Source organism: Drosophila albomicans, chromosome 2R (assembly GCF_009650485.2).
Source record: "Drosophila albomicans strain 15112-1751.03 chromosome 2R, ASM965048v2, whole genome shotgun sequence".
Lineage (NCBI taxonomy): Eukaryota > Metazoa > Arthropoda > Insecta > Diptera > Drosophilidae > Drosophila > Drosophila albomicans.
This window is the reverse complement of record NC_047631.2, coordinates 13,532,753-13,553,848: the sequence shown is the minus strand read 5'-3', so window position 1 is coordinate 13,553,848 and position 21,096 is coordinate 13,532,753. Positions and strand designations below refer to the sequence as shown.

The 21,096-nt window shown below is 40.5% G+C and overlaps 3 protein-coding genes and 1 long non-coding RNA gene across 5 annotated transcripts; 2 read left to right on the top strand and 2 right to left on the bottom strand.

Moving 5' to 3' along the window:
• Window positions 1-275: 275 nt before the first annotated feature.
• On the top strand, window positions 276-3,011 carry LOC117576587 (TBC1 domain family member 5). Its single transcript, XM_034261474.2, has 7 exons — window positions 276-791; window positions 852-1,259; window positions 1,316-1,418; window positions 1,476-1,624; window positions 1,684-1,826; window positions 1,891-2,249; window positions 2,309-3,011. The coding sequence occupies exons 1-7, from the start codon at window positions 454-456 to the stop codon at window positions 2,819-2,821; spliced, it is 2,013 nt and encodes a 670-aa protein (XP_034117365.2). The 5' UTR covers window positions 276-453; the 3' UTR covers window positions 2,822-3,011.
• A 68-nt stretch (window positions 3,012-3,079) lies between these two features.
• Window positions 3,080-20,861, bottom strand: LOC117573360 (protein suppressor of variegation 3-7-like). Its single transcript, XM_052006841.1, has 9 exons — window positions 19,949-20,861; window positions 16,327-16,457; window positions 15,259-15,650; window positions 14,767-15,191; window positions 6,749-7,454; window positions 6,119-6,682; window positions 5,696-6,052; window positions 4,719-5,636; window positions 3,080-4,655 (listed from the first exon to the last, which is right to left on the bottom strand). The coding sequence occupies exons 1-9, from the start codon at window positions 20,406-20,408 to the stop codon at window positions 3,221-3,223; spliced, it is 5,388 nt and encodes a 1,795-aa protein (XP_051862801.1). The 5' UTR covers window positions 20,409-20,861; the 3' UTR covers window positions 3,080-3,220.
• LOC117576586 (trafficking protein particle complex subunit 1) lies at window positions 8,012-8,712 on the top strand. Its single transcript, XM_034261473.2, has 3 exons — window positions 8,012-8,195; window positions 8,270-8,412; window positions 8,478-8,712. The coding sequence occupies exons 1-3, from the start codon at window positions 8,097-8,099 to the stop codon at window positions 8,671-8,673; spliced, it is 438 nt and encodes a 145-aa protein (XP_034117364.2). The 5' UTR covers window positions 8,012-8,096; the 3' UTR covers window positions 8,674-8,712.
• LOC127566133 (uncharacterized) lies at window positions 10,537-11,598 on the bottom strand. 2 transcript variants are annotated; one of them, XR_007955426.1, is made up of 3 exons: window positions 11,397-11,598; window positions 10,828-11,340; window positions 10,537-10,667 (listed from the first exon to the last, which is right to left on the bottom strand). It is a non-coding gene; the product is annotated as an uncharacterized LOC127566133 (long non-coding RNA). The 2 variants fall into 2 exon arrangements; XR_007955425.1 differs by having other exon boundaries at window positions 10,539-10,667; window positions 11,425-11,595.
• Window positions 20,862-21,096: the final 235 nt, after the last annotated feature.

Genomic DNA, 21,096 nt, shown 5'->3' with positions numbered 1-21,096 from the left:
TGGAAGGTAATTGATATTTACTGCATGCCCATTGTGCATTTATATAAATAACTAGCAAATATAAATTATAGTACGCCTGATAATAGTGAAAAAGATGAGAGTCTTCTTAATTTCATATTAATTTTGGGATATGAAAAGGAAGTTTAATGCTTAAGCTATTCAAAAAGTTGCGCCATGTCGCAAGTGTAATTTTCGTAAATGCAGTATATTTCTGGTAATAAAATAGTATATTACCAAATTTCATTTGGGGGTACGCTGACGCTAACACAAGTCGGTCACACTTTCATCTTATCTCAGAAATGTTGACAAATTTAATCATTGTTTTGTAAACCACTCATTCTTTCTATATATACGCATATATAAGTCGTACATATACTCGTTTGGTTTTTATACGCAACAGAGAGCGCGAAATATGATTGCAATTATATTTAGTGTACGAGCAGCAACAAAGCAATGACAGTGCGCGGCATAGAAGCCATCAATTTATACATGCCGACGTCAAAGGCTGATGCAGCTACAGCGATCAAAACCGACGTACGCGAGGAAACAGGACGAACAATTGAACCTGTTGTAATTGGTGGCGACATAATGACATCTGTGGAGCGATATAAGCAAGAGTGGAGCCAGTTGTTGGCTGATTTGGACGAGAATCCAGAAAAATTGCGACTTGCTGCATTCAATGGCCAGCTGAAAATGTCGAAATTTCGCAGCATCCATTGGGCACTTTTGCTGCGTGTTTTAAACGTTGATCATCGCAGCTGGCATATTCAGCGCGGCCAACAAAGAAGCAGGTAAACTACTCTAATGTTATTTATGTACTCCTCTCATAATGCAACCAATTCTTTATGCAGATATGACAAGTTTCGTCTGGATTATGTTCGCAATCCTCACGAGCTGGCTGCAAACGACGACGATGATCCATTGTCGCAGTCCACGCAAAGCGCATGGAATCAGTATTTTAGCGATCAGGAATTGTTTGCGGTCATACGCCAAGATGTCGTGCGCACCTTTCCAGGTGTCGAGTTTTTTCGCAAGGAGCTTATCCAGAATGCCATGACAAACATTTTATTCTATTATGCTCGGGAGCATCCTTATATGTGCTATCGTCAGGGCATGCACGAGATTTTGGCACCCATAATCTTTGTGCTTTACAGCGATCACCAGTCGCTGCTGCACTTCAGCGAAATTGCCAAGACTGACGATATAAACGAGACGCTACTGAATGTGCTGGATACGGCGTATTTGGAAGCGGACACCTAGTGAGTTAACTGCTATTGAGATTTTAAATACTAATAGTAACATGACTCGATTGTAGCTCCATTTTCTCGCGACTCATGGCTTCCGTGGAGTCCTATTATCGCGTCTCAAATCTGGTGTCCACATCAAGCGGCTATATTGAAACGCAAACCTTAAATGAGGTAAAATGCCCTCACTCTTTAAATGAATTCTTCCTATAATAATTACTGAATTTACAGTCTTCAGGCAACGGAGACAATGAGCCCCAATCGGAGGTTGAGGTTATCAGTCAATTGAATTTCATACGTGATCAAATTCTTGCCAAGCAGGATCAGCATCTGCATCATTATCTGCTTAAAATGGAAATTCCATTGCACATATTTGGCATGTGAGTTCTGGAAGCGTAATTAATATCTCAGCTATCATCATTGCTATTTCACTTTTTAGTCGTTGGCTGCGCCTTTTGTTTGGCCGTGAGTTTATGCTTTTGGATCTGTTGCTGCTGTGGGATGCCATCTTTGCGGACAGCGATCGCTTTGATCTGCCCAACTATATCTTGGTGGCCATGCTGGTGCACATTCGAGATAAGCGTGAGTTAAGCCCGCTTTATTGCGGCGTAGCACATCGATTAATTATCGCCATTTATACTTGCAGTGCTCTTGAGCGATTACACAACATCGTTGACTTATCTCATGCGTTACCCAAGCTATGTGGACGTCAATTTGGTACTGCGCCATGCATTACATATGCAGAATCCCAAACAATTCGAATACCCCACGAATGCCTTTAATTGTGTCTCCTTCACAAGCAACAGCAATTCAACGCCACCCGCATCTGAGTCACAAACTTTCAAATTACGACAGCGCACCAATTCAGAAACCTCAACTATTGGCAGTGGAATACAAATTGATCGCCACATCGCATTCTTGCAAGCGCAAAATGCAGCCAATTCCTCGGCATTGGCCAAGCTCTCCGATACACATGGTGCGGCAATGGATGGCTATTTAGAAGACGTAAGCAGGAGCTACAAATTGAACTATATTTGTGTTTACCTTTCGTATGATTTTTGTAGAGTCCTGAGCTACTGCGTCTGGAGCTAAAGAACGCCCAGACTGTCATTAAAATAGCGCGTAGCAAGCTGGCTAACTATCTGACTACAGTTCGTCAGCATATGGGCAAGCAGAGCAACGAGGAATTAAGTCGAACCCTTGATGGGATCGAGGAGCTCTGCAGCTTTCTAGATGTCAAATTCATATTTCCATTACACGCTCGTTCCGCTCCCATCGACAAGGCAGACGAGGCCAACGAACGGAAGCAATTGAATAGTGCCAGGAAAAGCATAAGAGCAGCCAGCACACCAAACATCACATCAAAACTTGTGGCCATTCAATCGCCAGCTGCGGTTGCTGCTGCTCCTAGTGGGTATGAGGTGCCTGAGAATGCATTCATGCACAACTCAACACGTCGATTGCTTGGCAATCGGCGTGAAATAGAATTATCAACGATCACAAGCGATGAAAGACCAGAAACTATGGTGCTGCAGAATGGTCTGCCAGCGGCTGAGCCGCAACAGCGACCGCAATGAAGCATTGCCAGCAATAATGGTGACTAAATTTAGTACACGTATCCGTATCGACTGAATAAGCTACAATTATAGGGCGTTTATTGATTAAGAGAATATTGTGAAAATGTGTGCATAATCCTAATGAAACGCTTTTTATTTAAACTTATGAGAAAAGAATAAATTTATCCATTCTTGAAAGTGCAAAAATATGTATTTAATAAGTTCAGTTATTATGCATAAATTTATATATTGGGGAAACTTAAATCTTAACCAAAAGAAAAAAAAAGATGCAATGATTTCATCAAACATTTATCGTATAAATCTTAACATTCGAAAGCGCAGTAACATTAACTTAACAATTAATAGATATACATATGTAATTTATAATGTTCAGATGTAAAGGCAATACTGCTATTGATCTTACGATTGTGATGGCTTTTGAATAGGTGTATGACGCAACGGCGGCCGATGGGCAGTAAGCGCACGTAGTTGAGCCTTCGCTTGAAGCTGAACGTTGCTCTGATTCTGGATATGGCTTTGGCCAGTGGTCTGCAGCAAACTTGTATTGCTCATTGTGGTGATAGTGAAACGTGCCGAGTTAGCTTGTTGCTGAAGTTGTTTGTTAAACTGCTGTTGATGCTGTAACTGCTTCTCGGGCGGTGATTGTTGCTGCTCTTGTGCGGTTTGTTGAGGCCTTTGGTAAGCTACGATCTTCGTGCCGACCCCATTGCTTAAATGAATCTTACGAAATACAGTTGTGCTGTTCATACCATTGGTCATCTCCGAATAGATTTTGGAACTCGAACTGCATGGCGGGGTGGCGACAGTAGGAGTACGATTCACCTGTTGCTTCTGTGGCTTACTACTCGCTGGGTTTGCACTGTTGCGAGCATTGTTCTGATTTTGATTTGACACTGGATTTTTCAGCTTGTCCATGGGCACCACGCGGACTTTGTCAAGCTGCTCTAGCTTGGATGCAACCTGCACAGTGGATGGCAATATTCGACGAATATTAACCGGCACTTCCTTCGACCGACCGTTGGAAGCAGCTGATGTTGCTGCTGCTGTGGCTGATGTTGATGAGCTGGGAGTGTTTGAATTTGGTGGACTTTGATCGAGACTCTTTCTGTTGCGTGGGGCCACCACTGTGGTCACTGTTAGCTCAGGTAAATGAGATGTTGCGTCAGTACTATTTTTTCGTTGCAGCTGCAAGTGTGCCGGGGTCTCATAGAACTGCTCGTCCAGTATTACAGAAGATGTCTCCGAATCGCCCGAGTCGGGAATGGTTTCAACTGCATCATTATACGCTACTGGCTCATCATTTAAGTTTTCGCTTGTTGCTGTCTGAGTCGTTTCCATTACCACAACGTCCGGTTGTGTGGTTGTTGTTATCGCTACTGCTGTCGATCCTACTGCCGTCGATGGTACTGCCGCCGATGCTACTGCAATCGATGCTTCTGCTGTTGATGCTGGTGACTTTGCGCGCTGCATGCAGCGCAATTCCAAATTACATACGACCTGCATGATATTCATCTTGCCCTCGGCAACGAGATCTGGAGGCAAGCTCTTCATAGTCTGTGATATGCTATCAAGGAACAAATCAATAGTATCTCGAGTCGGTGGTGCTACCGTTGTCTGTGCAACACGCTGCTGTCGCACTGGCAACACAGGCAGCGCCTCTGCCTCACGTTCTAGTGTACGCAAACGTTGCACGATATCGAAGGCCATATCAATTTGATTACGCTCGTCGTTGCGCTTTCCGACCGAGTCACGCAAGGCACGCAAAACACGTCGCATCTCAGTTGAACGTCGTGATCGCTTCGATCCCAGCTGCTCCACGGTGCTGCCTTCCGACCTAAGAGAAAAAGGACTTTATTGAATGCGTAGCAAAAAGAGTTACGGTTTCGCTATAATTTACTTAACGCTCAACGCCCCATCGCTGTCCTGATCCACTTCCATGACGGCTTCCTGCGGCGGCTCAACAGTTTCAGTCGTTGCCGCAGCAACTTGGCTGCTGGTCTTAAGCCGTTCCATATGCTCCATGTGCTTCCGCGAGCCATCATGTTGACGTAGATAGAATACTTTGATAGGCAGGCGCGCGTCACAGATTTTGCAATGACAGTGATTCTCATCGGTGGCATCCGCTTCCAACCAATTGTATTTGGCCTGCAACTCGGCCATGGCTGCCTTATGCTTTGACTCACCCGTGGCCAATGCTGCTGCAGTTGCGGTGGCCAACGATGTGCCGCTTACTGCGGCTTGTTCCGCTCGCCGTTTGCGCTCGATACGCAAGCGTACATGTCGTGTACTGCGTTGATGCTTCGAGGCAAACTTGAAGCTAGGAATGAACACAGAGATTTCGCACAACTTGCACCAGCCATAATTGGAACGCTGCTCGGCGCGTTTATAAGAGAGCCAGGGAAAGCGATCCTTCCATACCATGACTTTGCCTTGCATCGAAACAGGAACACGATTTAATGCTGCTTTTTTACTTGTCGGCTTTGTTGCAACTTGCGTTGTAGATTTTGCTTCGGCAGCGACTTTCTCCACCACAGCGAACGCAGCAGAATCACTGTTACTTTCTTCTTCGTCGTTATCCTTTTGATTGCGCTGCGTTTCCTGTTCCTTGCGACGTGTCGCTTGTCGTTCCTTAAATTTCTGCATCAGTTTCTTGTGATGAGCACTCTGATCGTGTCGCAATTTGCTCGACTCGTTTTGGAAACGTACGCGACAGTATTTGCACAGCTGGACTTTGCGATCTTTAGAGTAACGCAGCCAGGAATAATGACGCACCACATGCTTTGGCTTACGAGGCGCGTTACCCGACTCCTTGTTTCTGCAAAATTAAACTGAATCAGACAATTTCCAAACAAACAAAATATTCGTTATGCTTACTTAACAGGACTCAATTTCACTGTCGAGAGTCGATCATCTGCCACCACATAGTCTTCATCACTGGCCATGCTCTCGGTTTCGCTAGGTGCCGAAGAATGTTCAGGTGCGCTTTGCTCCACGGTATCCCCAGTCGGCAGCTCCCCAACTACAGCAACTGCAGCGACCGCTGCTGCTGCTGCTACTGCTGCCTGATGTTTCTCTGAATTCTCGTGGTTCTTCCGTTTGATTTCCGAGTGGCCGTACATGAAGCGTCGACAACAGACATGACAAAAAGCCAAGGTGGGATCGTTGGGATCGGCAACGAGCCACGGATGTTTGTCTGCGTATTTTGCCCAAACGCCGCGATCCAAGCTCAAACTACAAATAATAAATAATTGATTTAATAGAGACATAGTATCAATGTAGCGTATTCAAGTTCCATACTGTGAGTTGCGCTTTTGGTTCGTCAGATTGCTGATGTGGACCTTAGTCTTCAGATGTCGCATAAAGCTGCTTATGGCCATGCGACAATCACAGAGCGTGCAGCGACATTGCTGCGGTGTTGTGTCCGGCAACAGCTCGCACCAGTCACTGGGATCGGGAGTTTCCAAGCCAGAATCCACCAAACTTACAACAACTGTCTCCTCAGACGGCTTTTTGGCGCTATTACTGTTCCGTTCCCATTCGTTTTCCGTGGATTTGTCAACGGGGCTCGGGCTTCGTTTGCGTTTACGCGTCGAGTTGCTTTCGTGCTGTCTCCAGGCTTCGCGATGTCCCTTGCTGACTTCGTGTCGTTTGCGTAAGTAAAAAAATTCCACATTCATGCGTATATTACAACATTTACATAAACCAATTGTTCCACTCGACTGAAAACGTTCCAGCCACGAATGCCACTTAAGCCAGCGTTCCCAATTAAAATTGTTCAACGTTTCCACTTCGTCATCACGCCTTTTCTTCATGGACACGATGTACTCATTGCTGCCAATCTCGTATTTAATTTCATTGTCCCTGTGAAGCAACATATGTAAGATGTGAAAGTTAATATTTAATATGGAATATATTACTCTGGCTTACGCATTGGCTGCTTTTTGCTTCTCGCTGTTTTTAAATGCTACGTAGTTGTTCTCGCGCTCCTGATGATACAGCGACAAGTTGTGCTGTTGCACATACGACTGATGTCGGTTCACATTGATGCCAACATTGCAGTAGAGGCAAAAGGCCAGATCGCCATCCGACTCCTCGTGCAGAAGCCATGGCCAACGCCTCATCCACGATTGCCAGCGCTCGGCATCGTTGCCACTATACGATATACTGCTGCTAGTGCCATCGCCATCCCCATCACCATAGGTATCTACATCCGTCTCCTCACCATTATCGTTGTCGTCATTATTGCAATCAATACGCCGCAGCAGGCTCATTGGTCCACTATAAGAGTTAATGCTTTCCACATCGCTGATAGCTTCGGGCTTGGTGTTCGACAGGATTGACTCCTGCAGCGCATCTGCTGGCATCTCTACGTTATTGTTATTAGTGGCAGCAGCATCAAGCATTGTCTCTAGTTCACCGACTTTGGGCCCATTGTCCACATCGATGTCGTCATCGTTAAGCTCAATTGGTTCATCTATTGCGCCCTCGACTTCCATAATCTTTAGCTCATGTTCAACCCGTTTTTGCTGCCTTTTTGATGTTGAAGACGGAGACGCCATTTTGTCATTACCGGCCTCATTACTATGATTTGGGTTGAACTCATCTAAAGACTTGCGATTGCTCGTATCCATTTTTCAATGGACACTTCTTAACCTTTGTGTAATATATCCACAATTTATGAAACTCACTCTTTTTCGCATTAAAAGAAACGGCAAGCTATCTCAAAAATGTGTTTGAAATTGCACAAAGGCCTAACACAAGCATAGAGATGGGTGAACCACGTTGTATCGATATTTTGCAATTTTTGCAATAAACGATTAGTGTTGCATGCATACCGATGTTTGTTGCAGCCAATATACATTTTTAATTAATAAAAGTTTTTTTTCATATCTTAATATTTAAATGAGAACGATATTAATCCACATTCTTTAACCGACTTTGTAAAATATTAAATTTAGTAAAGGATTATCAATAAGAGTTAATGTGACCAATTCAAAAATGTATCGGTCGTCTAGGTTCTAAGGGCGACCACATACTAATTACAATTTAAATATATAAAAAGAAAAATCAATTTGAAATAAATGAGTATATAAAATATGTTTAATGTCAAGGTGTTTACTTTTGTATATAAATAAAATCCAAACACCTCTATTAAATGCAACATCCATTTATCGATAACGATATTTGAGAATGGTCACTCTGTCCCAGCGTTTGTTATTTTTCACTGAATTGTTGTGAATTTTTGGTTTTTTGTATTTGCAACGTTTTTAACAAAATGACAATATATAATCTTTATATATTTGACAAGATGGGCACGCTAATGCATTACGCCGAATGGAATCGTACAAAGAAATCAGGCATTACACGCGAGGAGGTTTGTAACTCTGCATATTTAGAATTCCAAACGTAAATAAAATAGTAATTTACACAATTCTGTATATTCCTTAGGAAGCCAAACTAACGTATGGCATGCTTTTTTCCATTAAATCGTTTGTCAGCAAGATATCTCCGCACGATCCACGTGAAGGGTTTCTCTACTACAAAACCAATCGCTACGCTCTGCATTATCTGGAAACGCCCTCAGGATTAAAGTGAGAAACATTATGACTGGATTTAATATTTCACATAATCAATTATCAATTGTCAACTCTTTCAGATTTGTGCTTAATACCGATACGGCTGCCATCAATGTGAAAGAGCTGCTACAGCAGCTCTACGCCAAAGTCTGGGTGGAGTACGTGGTTCGTGATCCACTGTGGACGCCCGGCACTGTGGTTACCTCAGAGTTGTTCCAAAACAAACTGGATGAGTTTGTCAAGCAATCCCCTATCTTTGGCATAAGAAATATTTAAACATAGCTTACAGCATAGTTAATAGATAGTGAAAAACAACCGCCCAAATGATGTGTCATAAGTGTCTCAATCGCAAATTGCAGTTGTTTTTTTTTCCAGCAGCCAGAGATCTGTGATTATGCACGTTACTTAAATACAGAAATGTTTCAATGTGTGAGTGAGTGTGAGCAGCGGAAACGGCGAAATGTCGCACGACAACAGCATTTGAAAGGTGCCGCAGTCACTTGCGCAAGGGCAAAGCATCCAAATTGCATATGTGTGTACACTTATGCAGATACGCCAACGTATAAGTGTGAGCATAAGTATACGCATACGTATACGTGTACTTATACGCTTTTTAGCGTGAAATTCGCCAACAGTCATTCGCATATGACATCAAATTACTGTTGTTGTTGCAAGTGGCGCACGCGATTTAATCTGAGCAAGACTCGCCCCCATCACCAGTTACTTTTATGCTAGCTCGCAACTCGCATCACGGCGTTTGCGCAACTCTCGTAACTATGGAAAATGATTTGCAAAATGCCACAAAGTGCGCCCAGCTAGAAAGACCTTTGAGCGAGCGGGCAGAAGATGTCAGCCCAAACAGCAACCACGTGCAGGCGAGAAAAGGACAGCATGAGTAGCTAGCTCTGCACGCTTTGGTTTCAACTTCGGCTTAGCAGTACAGTAATGCATCTATAAATGTTACACCAGCCGAGCTTACAGCTTCAGTTTAATTTTAGGGCTTAAGTTACCAAATTTAAATTTCAAGTTTAACAACATAATTAAATTTAACTTTAACTTAATATTTATCAAATTAAGATTTTGGATTCTTATATTATATTATATTTTATTTATTTGCCTTTTTCTTAAAGGCTGCCCTCAAATTTGTCATTGTTACATTGACTTTCTGGTTCCATATTATTTCTACAGTATAGCTTCTAAAGTTTTAAAAAAATTACTCGTGTATGATGAAATGAATCAAATCATTCAAATCGTTTTAACAACGTTTATTTAGGCCAGGACCCGTTTCTCTGCCGTACAAAAGCTGTTCATCACTTGACATCAGTTGAGTTTTTACTGTATTGTCAAAACCTGTCCGTGCTGTACCGTTACCAGCAATTTGGGAATGCGTGTAAGTGTGTGTGTCCACATACAAATTTATGCAAACACATGCATGTCCGCATGTCTGTATATATATGTACTCTTGTACATACATATAATATCTGCTTGTTGATTTGTTTGTTTTTTATTTTTTTTTTTTTTTTTTGTGTTTACGATGTCTCACTTATTCAAAAATCATGCAAGTCATCTGCAGTTTTTGGTCTAAATATCTTTTATCTTTTCTTTTTCGGTTTTTGTTTTTGTCATTTGTTGTCGCTTGCGACAAATTTTAAACCCGGTTTCAACAATCTGTTGCTGTTGCTGTTGCAAAAGCTGCAAACACAATGAGAATCTAAGCAGATGGCGTATTCAATTTGTTGTCTTGCGAATTTTTTAAGGCACGCGCCCAAAAATAGCAAATAATAATATATACTCGAATAAAATGTGATTTAAATTTAGAAAAAAAAGTATCATATGTTAATACATAGAAAAACCCAAAACTCCCTTTCATCATCTACATTCATAATTGCTTGCAGATGTAGGAGTAAAAAAAACTCCATATAATTTAATAGCTATTCCAATTTTGGGATATTAAATACAGGTTCAAATCAGAGTGAATGCGGTAACTTTTTCCTTGTTCGGCATTCAATTTGCTTGTTTCGGCACATTCAACGTTTGTTTTTGCCTCTGTTTATCGATGACACGATCACGATTATCAGTGCTCCCCATGCGGCAGCTTCAGCTACAGCTTCAGCCAATTAGCCAACGGGGTCGAGTCGAAGATTTTTGGAGTCCAATATTTGGACACTGGACCTATCTCGATGTTATGGTCTTGTGCATTTCGTTTTGATTGAAATTTCTGTCTTCTTGTCTCTTTTCGTAGGGGGGAGATGCAAATGTTACGCAAATTACTGTGGACAAGTCAATAATTTTCAGTCACTCGACAAGGTTATTAACAGATAGTTAAGGGGCTTCGAAACGGGGAAAAATTGAAATGAAAACATGGAAAATAGTCATCTGCAATATGCGGTACACTGAATACTCTACAATCGGGTTTTTATTCATTTTTACCTGTTAAGTTTGTTATGTAATTCGATGTTGCATAAATAAAACCAATAAAAATCAAACCAATTTAACTAATATTTTTTTGATATTTAATTTTGTCGTCAAATATAATCATCACGATCTGGAATTTATTTTGTTTATCATCAATTTAAAGTTGCAGCGTTATTAATGCGAAAACTTTTTAAAAATTAACAAAGGGTGCGACGAAAACTTTTTGTTTAATGTCTGGGAATTGATGCTTAAAACAATTGTCAACTTTCGTGAACAATTGTTGTACAGTTTTTCACTTAAAGTCAATTATAAGTGAAAGAAAAGCGACATTGTTTAACTTAAAAGCTTGGCAACAAGTTATAAATCTCAGTTGAGATACGATCTATCTTTTAAGCCCACCTACGCCGAAAGGTGAAGGGCTTTGAATAATCATTTGATTATAGCTCTTACTAAATTTCGATGCTGGGCCCACCAAATGATGTCAACTTTTGTTTATTATGCAAATGCGTCTTATACGAGTAGTTGGGCCTAAAAATAGTAGAGATATGTTAAGGAAAGTTCAAAATGTTCGACTCAAAAATAACCTGTAGTTATTCGAATATATGTATTTACCATTTAATTTGGAAGATTTTAACAAAATTACTTATTCGTATTACTGATGTATACTTAATATCCGAATAATTTGTTTTTTCCTTATATTTCATCAAAATGACAAACAAAAAATTTTAGATTTTATATCCAGCACTTGCCATTGATATAATCGTATGATTTTTAGTTCAGCTCAAAGTTTGAATGTCTGACTAACCTTATTTAGAACAAACTCCTACGTTTCGATCTTGACTTCAACATCATTTACATTTTTGATACAATAAATTTCACGTGGTTTACGTATATAGTATATTTTTGCTCAACAAGAACTCGTTTAAAGAGTTTTATCGTGTTTTATTTTTAAAGCAAAATACTACAAGAACACCCCAAAATGCTCGTCGTGAAAGTGGATTAATGTAATATCATTAATTTGTCAGCTAACCGTTAAAGAATTTGTAAGAATTTGTACAAATAAAATACTTACAGCGAGCCATGGTACAGAGTCATGATTTTTAGCACAGTTCAAATTCCAATGTTTGACTAACCTTATTTAGAAATAAGCTCCTACGCTCGACCTTAGCATTTACATATTCTACGCAAAAAAAAAGAAGATTTTTATATATTTTAAATGGTTTCTTATTCCTAACAAGAACTTGTTTTGATTGTATTTCAAGTCAAATTATGAATTGGGATTTTATGGAAAGACTAAAAGAACAGCCTTTTGCAATAAATCTACTATCTCTTTCAAGCACTGTATACTGGTATATCTACTTTCTTCTTCGTTTTGTTTTACAGTTTGTATAAAATTTTTAAAGATTCATTGTGACTACGGCGTCGACTGTTTACTTTATTAGTATATAAATCTATCTGTATTCGTTGCAAAATTAATGGGCTTGTGGCTGATTTAGGATTTGATGTATGGCATGGTGCTGATCTATAATTATTGCGGAAATAATCTATTTGATTAGATTTAAAGCCTTAAAGGAATTGCCGAAACACGTTGCGCCTGAGCCTAATAAAATTGTTATAAAATAATTTAAATGTCAAGAGTAATGTTCACGGTTTTGACATTTTACGATCATACTGGACTTTTTATTAAAGTTAACTGGGTTGTCACTAATGATGATATAGTGAACGCAGTGAAAAGTAAAGCAAGATCTGTAATAAGGTGACATTATGTGTTAATGAGACGAAGACTTGCGACAGTTTTACATTGTTTTCAGACAAAACAGTTCGTCAGACAAATATTGATATTGGCCATTGCTTATGACCTTTTTTTTTCTTTGCGCTCAGAGACCGCAAACTTTACAATCTGTAATTATTCCCAGGGGCTGGACGGGGACGTTCCGCATAAATTGTGAAAAAAAAAAATGCATAAAAATTAACGAGCCATGAGCTTGGCTGATGAATCGTGCCTCTTGTGCGGCAAGTAGGCGGTGGCAGAATCAAAGAGGCTGGTCGACTCGTCGGCTGGTCGGCTTGGTGTCTCTACACAATAGGTGCGTAAGGAATTCCCCTCGACTTGGCATCCGTGAGACAGGCACAGAACCTTTTCAAGGTTCTTTTTGCTGTGGCCTACGTGCCAACTGCACGTACACCAAGTTTTGTTGGCGATACCCAACTTCGATTAAGGAGCAATTATCTAGCTGGCTCCTTCTTTATATAGTATAGAGTACTTGCAACAACTGTACTGAGGCAAAAACAAGAATTTGTTGTTTCTCTGTACTGAGGCAAACGCAAGAGTTTGTTGTGTCCTTGGTCACGTAGGCCAATAGGCCAACTAACAAAACCAGTTAACTGGTTTATCAGTTTTGGCGCTGTTAGCCAGTAAAGCGGATGTTCCGCAACGCAATGCACTCAAAATGTGACGCATTCAATCATTAGCATTTTTCTCAGTTTAACCGAAGCAAACAATTGCGCCATATGCAGCTTTAGAGAGTAGAAAATGTCACGCGTTTTAAATAATCGTGCATTTAGTTTGAATTATATTAAGGGTCAGTGGGTGTTTATCGCTCTCAGAGTTGCACAGTGAGAGCTGCATTCACAATATTACGTATACGTAGACGTAGACGTGGTATTCAACTCTCTCAGCATGGGAACTTTTTCTAAACGATTCCATAAAGACTGAAACTTTCCTCTTGTCTGACGGCAACTAACGTGACTTTCCACATGCAAACTGTCTGTTCGAGTTATGATCTGTATAATTTCAGCGTTAAGTAATTGAAGGTACTGTGAGTAATTAGTAACTGTAGTTTTTTTTTATATAGACATATTCCTTTATATTCCCATAACTATCCAAATTAAGAGTAAATTACTTGGGAAATTTTACAATTGTTCCTTTCAGTGAGTAGATCTATCAATTCTTCGTTTCGCAATGACATCTTCATCATTTTATCGAATTTGTACTCTCAAATTCAACATTGATTTTGAATTCTCAGCTGCCAAGAAATGTTGGCAATATGGTATATTTTGTTTGCTATGGCATATTTTCTATTCCATGGTATATTTGAATTCAGTACCACATACATACATATTTAGTCAATTATTTGGTATATTATTTTTGTATATTTTAACGCAATGGTTTTACTTTTCGTCTTCCTTTCCTACTTAATTTTAACTATCCCCAAATATTCGCGAAATAAGTAAAAAGTTCATAGTTTATTTTACACTTTTTTTTGTAGTTTATTTAATTACATTCACAATTCGCTTTAATTTCAATGTGTGTTTGTGTTTAATTTGTAATTTGTAAATTGTGATAATGTGTTTGTTTTTTTCTTAAATTATTACGTACCAAACTAGAAAACCTAAACCTACACAAATGAATATATGGAGTGTATAGATATCGATATGGATGTGGGGAGAGCATATAGAAGTTATATGTGTATGTAGTTGTTGTGTGTGTGAGTGTGAGTGTGAGTATGTGGTCTTTGTTTAGTAGATAAACGAAAGAGACAAAGATAGAAGGATAGCGTGAGATAGCAAATAAGATAATATAAGAATAATAACAATTAGAATAAAAATATTAATCATTAATATATATAGTAGTATATATTTATATATATAGATATATAAAATTATTGACCATGACCCGCCCCACGCCCAAGACGCACAAGATGCGGATGCTTAGATACACACATATCCTGTATACAGACATACATATAAATATATTTATATACACATTCATATATATATATATATATATTGAGAGAACAGCCAGATGTGGCCTGCTCCTTGTATGACAAGACCACGCATTTAATATAAGACGACGAGTTAAGTGTTAGGATTAGATGTACATCAATCATGTTGTATTCTTCTTTTGTTTTTTGAGTTGCATTAGTGTTTTGTGCTTTCCGCTTCCTGCTTAGATAGCCAGCTTCTTCTTCTTCTGCCGCTCGCTTTCGTTCTCGTTCTCATCCAGCTTGGCGCTCTCAGTGCTGCTCGATTCGGCATCGTATTCCAGCTCAGGATCCGGCACCTCGGCATAATGGATGTGTCCGCACATTTGAGTGTTGGCATTCTCAGAGGCAGCTTTGCTAACGCCAACCAGCGACTTGTGGGTTCCATCGCCGTACTTCTCGAAAGTGCGACGCACCAGCTCATTGGACGGCTGCTTCATGCCCCAGGCCCAGCCCAAGCGGGAGAAGGCATCGATAACCATGGTGGTGAAGTTGACCTTGTAGTCGCCGAGCTCAGCTGCTTTGTAGTCCCAGGGGAAGACATGGTGATAGTTGTGCCAGCCCTCGCCCATGGAGATGATCGAGACATAGACGTTCTCACTGGGCATGATGCGTCTGAAAGAGATGGTGTATTATGTTAGCTACTACTTCTATATATCTTACAGAATCTTTAATGCCTTACTTGTCGTATGGCCGAGAGCCCCACAGGTGAGCTGCACTGTTCACCGACCAGGTGAAGTTCAAGCTGCACACATAGCGGAACAGACACTGCTGCATAAAGGCCTGGGACCATTCCTCGCCCCAGCAATAGACGGGTATGATGGTGGGCAGCACGAAACAGAACATGACCTTTAGCAGAATGAAGTACTTCTGATGGAACTGCACCACAGGATCGGCCACAATGTCAGTCATATCGATCTGTCTGCCCCGACGCAACACATCCGGATGCTTCAGCATCATCAGCCAGCCAACGTGCGAGAAGAAGAAGCCACGATTGGCATTGTGAGGATCGGCATCCGTTTCGGAGAACTTATGATGCACACGATGATCGCGCACCCAATCGTACAACGTGTTCTGCAACAAGTTGAATATATATAGTATATTATATATATAGATAATTGCTAGTAAATATCGGTATTTATGGTCATTAAATCTGACAAATGTAACTGTCGGATACATCCATGAAGTTGGCATCTATTGTAATTGACATTGCGCCTTTTCTCCATTTAAGTTTACGGTGTTTTTTTGGCGGCTCAAGTCGAGCAGCAGCAGCAGCAGCAACAAAGCGGCATAAAAAAGCATTAAGTTGTCGCACTTAATGATGCAATTATTGTTAATTTCATGACAACAAATTTATTTTGCAGCTCGACACAGCAAACTCAAAAAAGGGAAACGAGCTCAACACGACCTGCAGATACTCAGCATTGAAGTGTGTAAGAAATGTAGTTGAGATCTCAGTTCCTTATGTTCTACACAGAATTATAAACTATGTTAGATTGTATATACCCTTCTTGCACGTTAAATGCTTGCAGGGTATTCATAACGCAACTTGCGCCGCAGGTGACAGACATAAGTACCGAGAGAGAAACATAAATTAAATGAGTTGGCTGAAAAGCCGAAACTGTATTGCGAAATAGAGTCTGCTAAATAAATGATTGTCAAGTGGAAAACGTTGGAAAATGACAGGAAACGGTTTGAAAATGAGTTTTGGCCGGTGTACAACACAGTACTGTTTATTTCTAAGCCTCACCTGTCCAGCCACTGAGTAACTGATCATCAGTAAACTACGGAGCAGAGTGTTTGCCTTATAGCTGCGATGTGTCCAGAAACGATGTGCTCCGGCTGTGACTCCAAAGCCAGCGACGCCGCCCATAAACAGAGCTGTAAGCAAGATGAAATAAAATTATATAGACTTAAGCATACACAAATATTTGTATCGTTGTTTGACAAAACTAAACACAATCCAAAAAAAATAAAAACCCCCAACAATGTCGTGCTAATTAAATAAGAAAAAAAAAAGAAATAAAGTGTGATAGAGGTAAAAATACCGAATTACATTTTGCGGAAATAGAGCCATTTGTGTTAGAGTGCTAATTTGTTAGCCAAATGGAAGTGTTGAAGTTGAAGTTGAAGACCCAGTGTCATGAGCACAAGGCTGAAGCTATGGGAAATTTGAGTAACAGATGCGATTGGTATCTGTGAGATACTTGCAGCTAATTGCAAGCACGTCTCAATGGAAGATCGTGATGGTAAATCAAGCATAATGACTGCAATTGTACAAGTGTACAATTGCTATAGAATAGTCATTCTATTTGCATACATAACACCCACATTCCTGTCGGGATTCCCAATCGATAACTCGTTTAATTAATAAATAAGTAAATTACGCAAATCTATCGAACTGCTAAGTTCAATTAACATCAAGTTAGTACATGTGTAATTGCAAATTATTCATTAAGAGAGATAGATTAAAGATGAAGATTGAGTCTGAGTACTTTTCCGCAACAGCAGCGTCTAATGACAATGACAAAAATTGAAAATTGAAGCGGTGACAATTGCAATAGCCAGAAACAACATCGATTATAAAATAAAACAATAACTTGCAACAATGGCGCAAAGACGCAAACGAAATATTTGAATAGATTGATATTTCGTTTCACAATTTCAGTGATGAGAAATTAACGATTTCTGCCCCTTGGATTCCCCCTCTCCCAACCATCGTTGTCGTCGCTGTCTCAAAGGTGTTACACACACACACACACTCATTCCGGCCAAATGAAAGATTAACCTTCAAAAAACGTTGGTTGTTGCGACAAAAAAAAGCAAACCAGTTTCCAGACAAATAGCCAGAAATGGTCATAAAACTAATATTGCTTCAAATTGATTGCCATACCCAAAAAAAAAGAAGAAAAAACCTATCTGTGCATTTGATCGTCTATCATACACGTACCATCATCCAATATCCAATTAAAATAACGATATAGTATATTTAATTACAAGAAAAAAGGAATAGACTGTAAATTATGCAAATAGCTTTATGGCTAAACCCAACCCAGGGGTTAATTAGTACATCAAATGTTTTGAAATGAGCTTCAAGAATGGCGCAAGAACTTCCGCAATGCATTATTCAATTGCAGAGTCAAGATGTAAATCGATTGCATTTGCCAAACTCTACGAGTTCAGCGTCATCAACCTATCGAATATGTTGAATTAGTATTCCAAATGTGGGACTAACATACGATCGATGGATGGGGGTTAACAGCTCCAATCAAGGTTTTCGCCGTGGTTAATGAGATGCCATATCACATATCACATATCCCATATCACACCTTCACAATGGTCAAACTCTGCCGACCGGTATGATTTCTGAACTGTGCCCACAACACTTTTCTGCAGTTTTCATTAGCATCTTTAATACCACGCAGCGATTGCCAAATCTCTGAGGAACTACAACTAACTTAACATACTATAAGATATCTCCCCGATTTTGAGTTTTCTAGGTAGCTTCATTAGCGACGTGCGCTATTATTAAAACGTGGCTAGTGATGCGAACCAAGTTAATTAATATCATTACACTTGCCACATCGTGTTAAACACGACCACAAAAAAAATATATATATACCATATATGCTGCTAAGTAGAGCTTAAACGACTCGGAAATACCCTGCATCAAGGTCTAAAGTTCATTAACCAAGCAGCGAAGACTTATCAGACACTAAAACCATAAATGATTGCATTTTGTAATGCTCATTTATAGGGTATACAATAAAAATTAAAGACCATCGTCAAGTATGGTCATTGAGTAAACGCTGCACGTCAGACTGCAATTTGCCAAAATATTTACGAGCTCAACGCCGCCCTAAAAAGGGACTTGCAACGTCTAGAAGAGGAGCCCGTCAACGGAAGGGAACGAGCACTTGCTATATTCGAAGTAATAAATTAAAAAAAAATACAGAAAAAATTACAATACTTGAGCATTTTTTTCTTCCAACTTTATGGGGAACTTTAATTTACAATGTGGACACTGACAACGTCCTGGAAATTCCAATGATGAAAACGAAATCTGAAGATGCCCCCAGAAATCTCAATGTCAAACCTCATCGATGTGGTCGCTGTAGTCTGTTGATTTTGGTTTTTCGCATGTGTGTGGAATAGTCATAAATCGTGCGTATTGAGCCGCGACCATGGCAAAGAGTTGTGTAGGGAGCGAGGGGAGACACGATGATGATGAAGAAGAAGAAGAAGCTGGTAGCGACCGCGACTTGGTGAGCTCAAGTGGAAGACGATTTTTCTGTTTATTTTGTGTAGAGCGAGCATTGTGTATTTGTATTGGCTACGATGGAACCTTGAGTGGGTTCAGAATTTTCTAGCTACAGTCGATTCATGGGTTTTACAGCAGCCTTGGCGTACGATACGAATATAATATTTCGATTGTAGAGCCCCCAATTAAATATGTGTCAACCGAAATTTTAGTCTTTTGCTTTTGTTCGCTTCGTTTTCATAGTTCACCTGTGTCAGTCAAATTTTTATGCTGAAATTGCAAAGCCACCAAATTTTAATGAAAATACGAGTACAATAACCAACAAATTGAAAACCCACAAAACGAAAAACAACAAATACAACAAAACCCTAAAAATCCGAAGCCATATGAAATTTCAACATGGCGAAGGCAAAAGTTAACGCCAACAACAGCGACGTCGACGTCTCATGCTGATGCCGATGCCGATGTCGATGTCGTTGCCGATGACGATGACGATTCGTCGATGCTATTATCGATGCCGACGGCAAATGCAGAGCAGCACGAACGCAGTCGAATGGGAGTAAAATCATGTTAAGTAGCAATTAATTAAATTCAATAATAAGGTCGATCGGCAACGCAATGTAACTGTGAAATGTAAGCAAAATTATGAAATACTCGAAATGCCAGAAAATAAAACACCGCTCGATGCGTTGTTGTCTGTAAAACGTTTTCTTCTCTCTCTCCCTCTCTTTCTACTACGCTTTGCATGCGACCGCGTTAAATTGCAAATAATGACCGTAGGTGTAGAGTGTGTGAGTGCGAGTGAGAGGGCTAGCACAAATGGGAGATGCGAAGGTAGATAAAAGAGTCAGTCACAATGTAACATACAACCACACACACGCACCAACTCATCAGCGATTTCCGAATTGTTGTGGATGCTGTGTGGATGTTGCTGTTGTTGTTGTTGTGGCTGGTATTGATGTAACATTGTCGGCATGAAAGAAAGAAAGGGAGGGACAACACATGGGCGACTCTTTTCGTCTTTTCGACACCTTTCTCAATTCGAAATGATTTTATGTAAGCAAAGCCAACTTTATTTTTTTTGGGTTTTGATTTTTTGATTCATACTTACACCAGATAACTGTAATGGCCCTCAGTCTAGCCAGCGGATACGTCAACAAATAGAACAAGGCAACGAAGTGCAGAAGCGATATCTGAATTACTTTATCCCACTTGAGCGGCGCCTTAAACTGCCAGCCGAGGATATTGTCGCCCTTAAAGTTGCGCGTATATTTTTCCATATCGATCTTATCCTTGGGTATATATTCGATCAGATGATTTGGAATATTCCTTGGTGCTGGCGGCGCCATTATCGGCTTGCTGGCCGCATGCGAGGCGAGCAGCGTCTGTTGTTGCTTGGGACGCGGCATGGACTCGGGTGACGAGTCCTCGCTGCGGCGACCCTGCGACTCGCTGCCGCTGCTGTTGGCGCTAAGCTTGGCGCGACGTGCCACATGTGACGGACTGGAGTCGCCTGTGCTGGGCATCGGTGTCGTGTTGCACACACGCTCCGGTGCGGTAAGATGACCCATTTCTGTTTGTCTCTTTGAATTTAGGATCTGTTTGGATTCGGACTCGGTTTCGATTTCGTTTTCTTTTCACTTCATACACACACAACACTGGCGGAAGAAACAAACGTTTCGTAATTGCCACTCCGAACTTTCTTCACAGATTTACACACGACAACAACAACAAAATTTAATTGCAGCGGTGTAAGTACTTTTTACTTTTTTTCTCGGCTTTTTGTCGCCTATTTTTCGTTCGCTTTTCTTTTGCCGCTCGCACTCAACACTCAACTTGGCTCTTGGACACGGCCCTTTCGGCCCTCTGTGCTCTATATATACAGTACAACTGTACAATCTCTGATGTGTGTGTTTACTTTGCGCTTAAATGTTTTTCTTGTATTATACTTATTTTTTTGCGCTGCGACCATCTAACGAACTCTACGCGACGGCGATCCGTAGACAAATGATCGTAGCCAAAAGTAAAAATTCATACCCTATGCCGGCGTCAACGTTGCTGTTGTCGTTGCAGTCGACGTCGCTGCTGCTGCTGGGCTGACACGCCAAAAAAAAGCAAGTGACTGATTGACCGACTGACTCTGTCCCATTGTTGTTGTTGTTGCTTTTGCTGCTTGCTTTTGCTTTTGCAGTTGTAGTTGTTTTTGTTTTTGTTTTTGTTGTTTCTGCAGCGCTGTGCTGTGCTGTGCGCACTGTGGAC

Excerpts from the sequence above, each read along its gene's own strand:
- LOC117576587 (XM_034261474.2), top strand. The coding sequence starts at position 454 with ATGACAGTGCGCGGCATAGAAGCCATCAATTTATACATGCCGACGTCA. Across the intron at positions 1,260-1,315 it reads TATTTGGAAGCGGACACCTA|CTCCATTTTCTCGCGACTCA; the intron begins GTGAGTTAACTG and ends ACTCGATTGTAG. Across the intron at positions 1,827-1,890 it reads GGTGCACATTCGAGATAAGC|TGCTCTTGAGCGATTACACA; the intron begins GTGAGTTAAGCC and ends TTATACTTGCAG.
- LOC117576586 (XM_034261473.2), top strand. The coding sequence starts at position 8,097 with ATGACAATATATAATCTTTATATATTTGACAAGATGGGCACGCTAATG. Across the intron at positions 8,196-8,269 it reads CAGGCATTACACGCGAGGAG|GAAGCCAAACTAACGTATGG; the intron begins GTTTGTAACTCT and ends TATATTCCTTAG. Across the intron at positions 8,413-8,477 it reads GAAACGCCCTCAGGATTAAA|ATTTGTGCTTAATACCGATA; the intron begins GTGAGAAACATT and ends CAACTCTTTCAG.
- LOC117573360 (XM_052006841.1), bottom strand. The coding sequence starts at position 20,408 with ATGGGTCATCTTACCGCACCGGAGCGTGTGTGCAACACGACACCGATG. Across the intron at positions 6,683-6,748 it reads AAGCAAAAAGCAGCCAATGC|GGACAATGAAATTAAATACG; the intron begins GTAAGCCAGAGT and ends GTTGCTTCACAG. Across the intron at positions 6,053-6,118 it reads AACCAAAAGCGCAACTCACA|TTTGAGCTTGGATCGCGGCG; the intron begins GTATGGAACTTG and ends TATTATTTGTAG.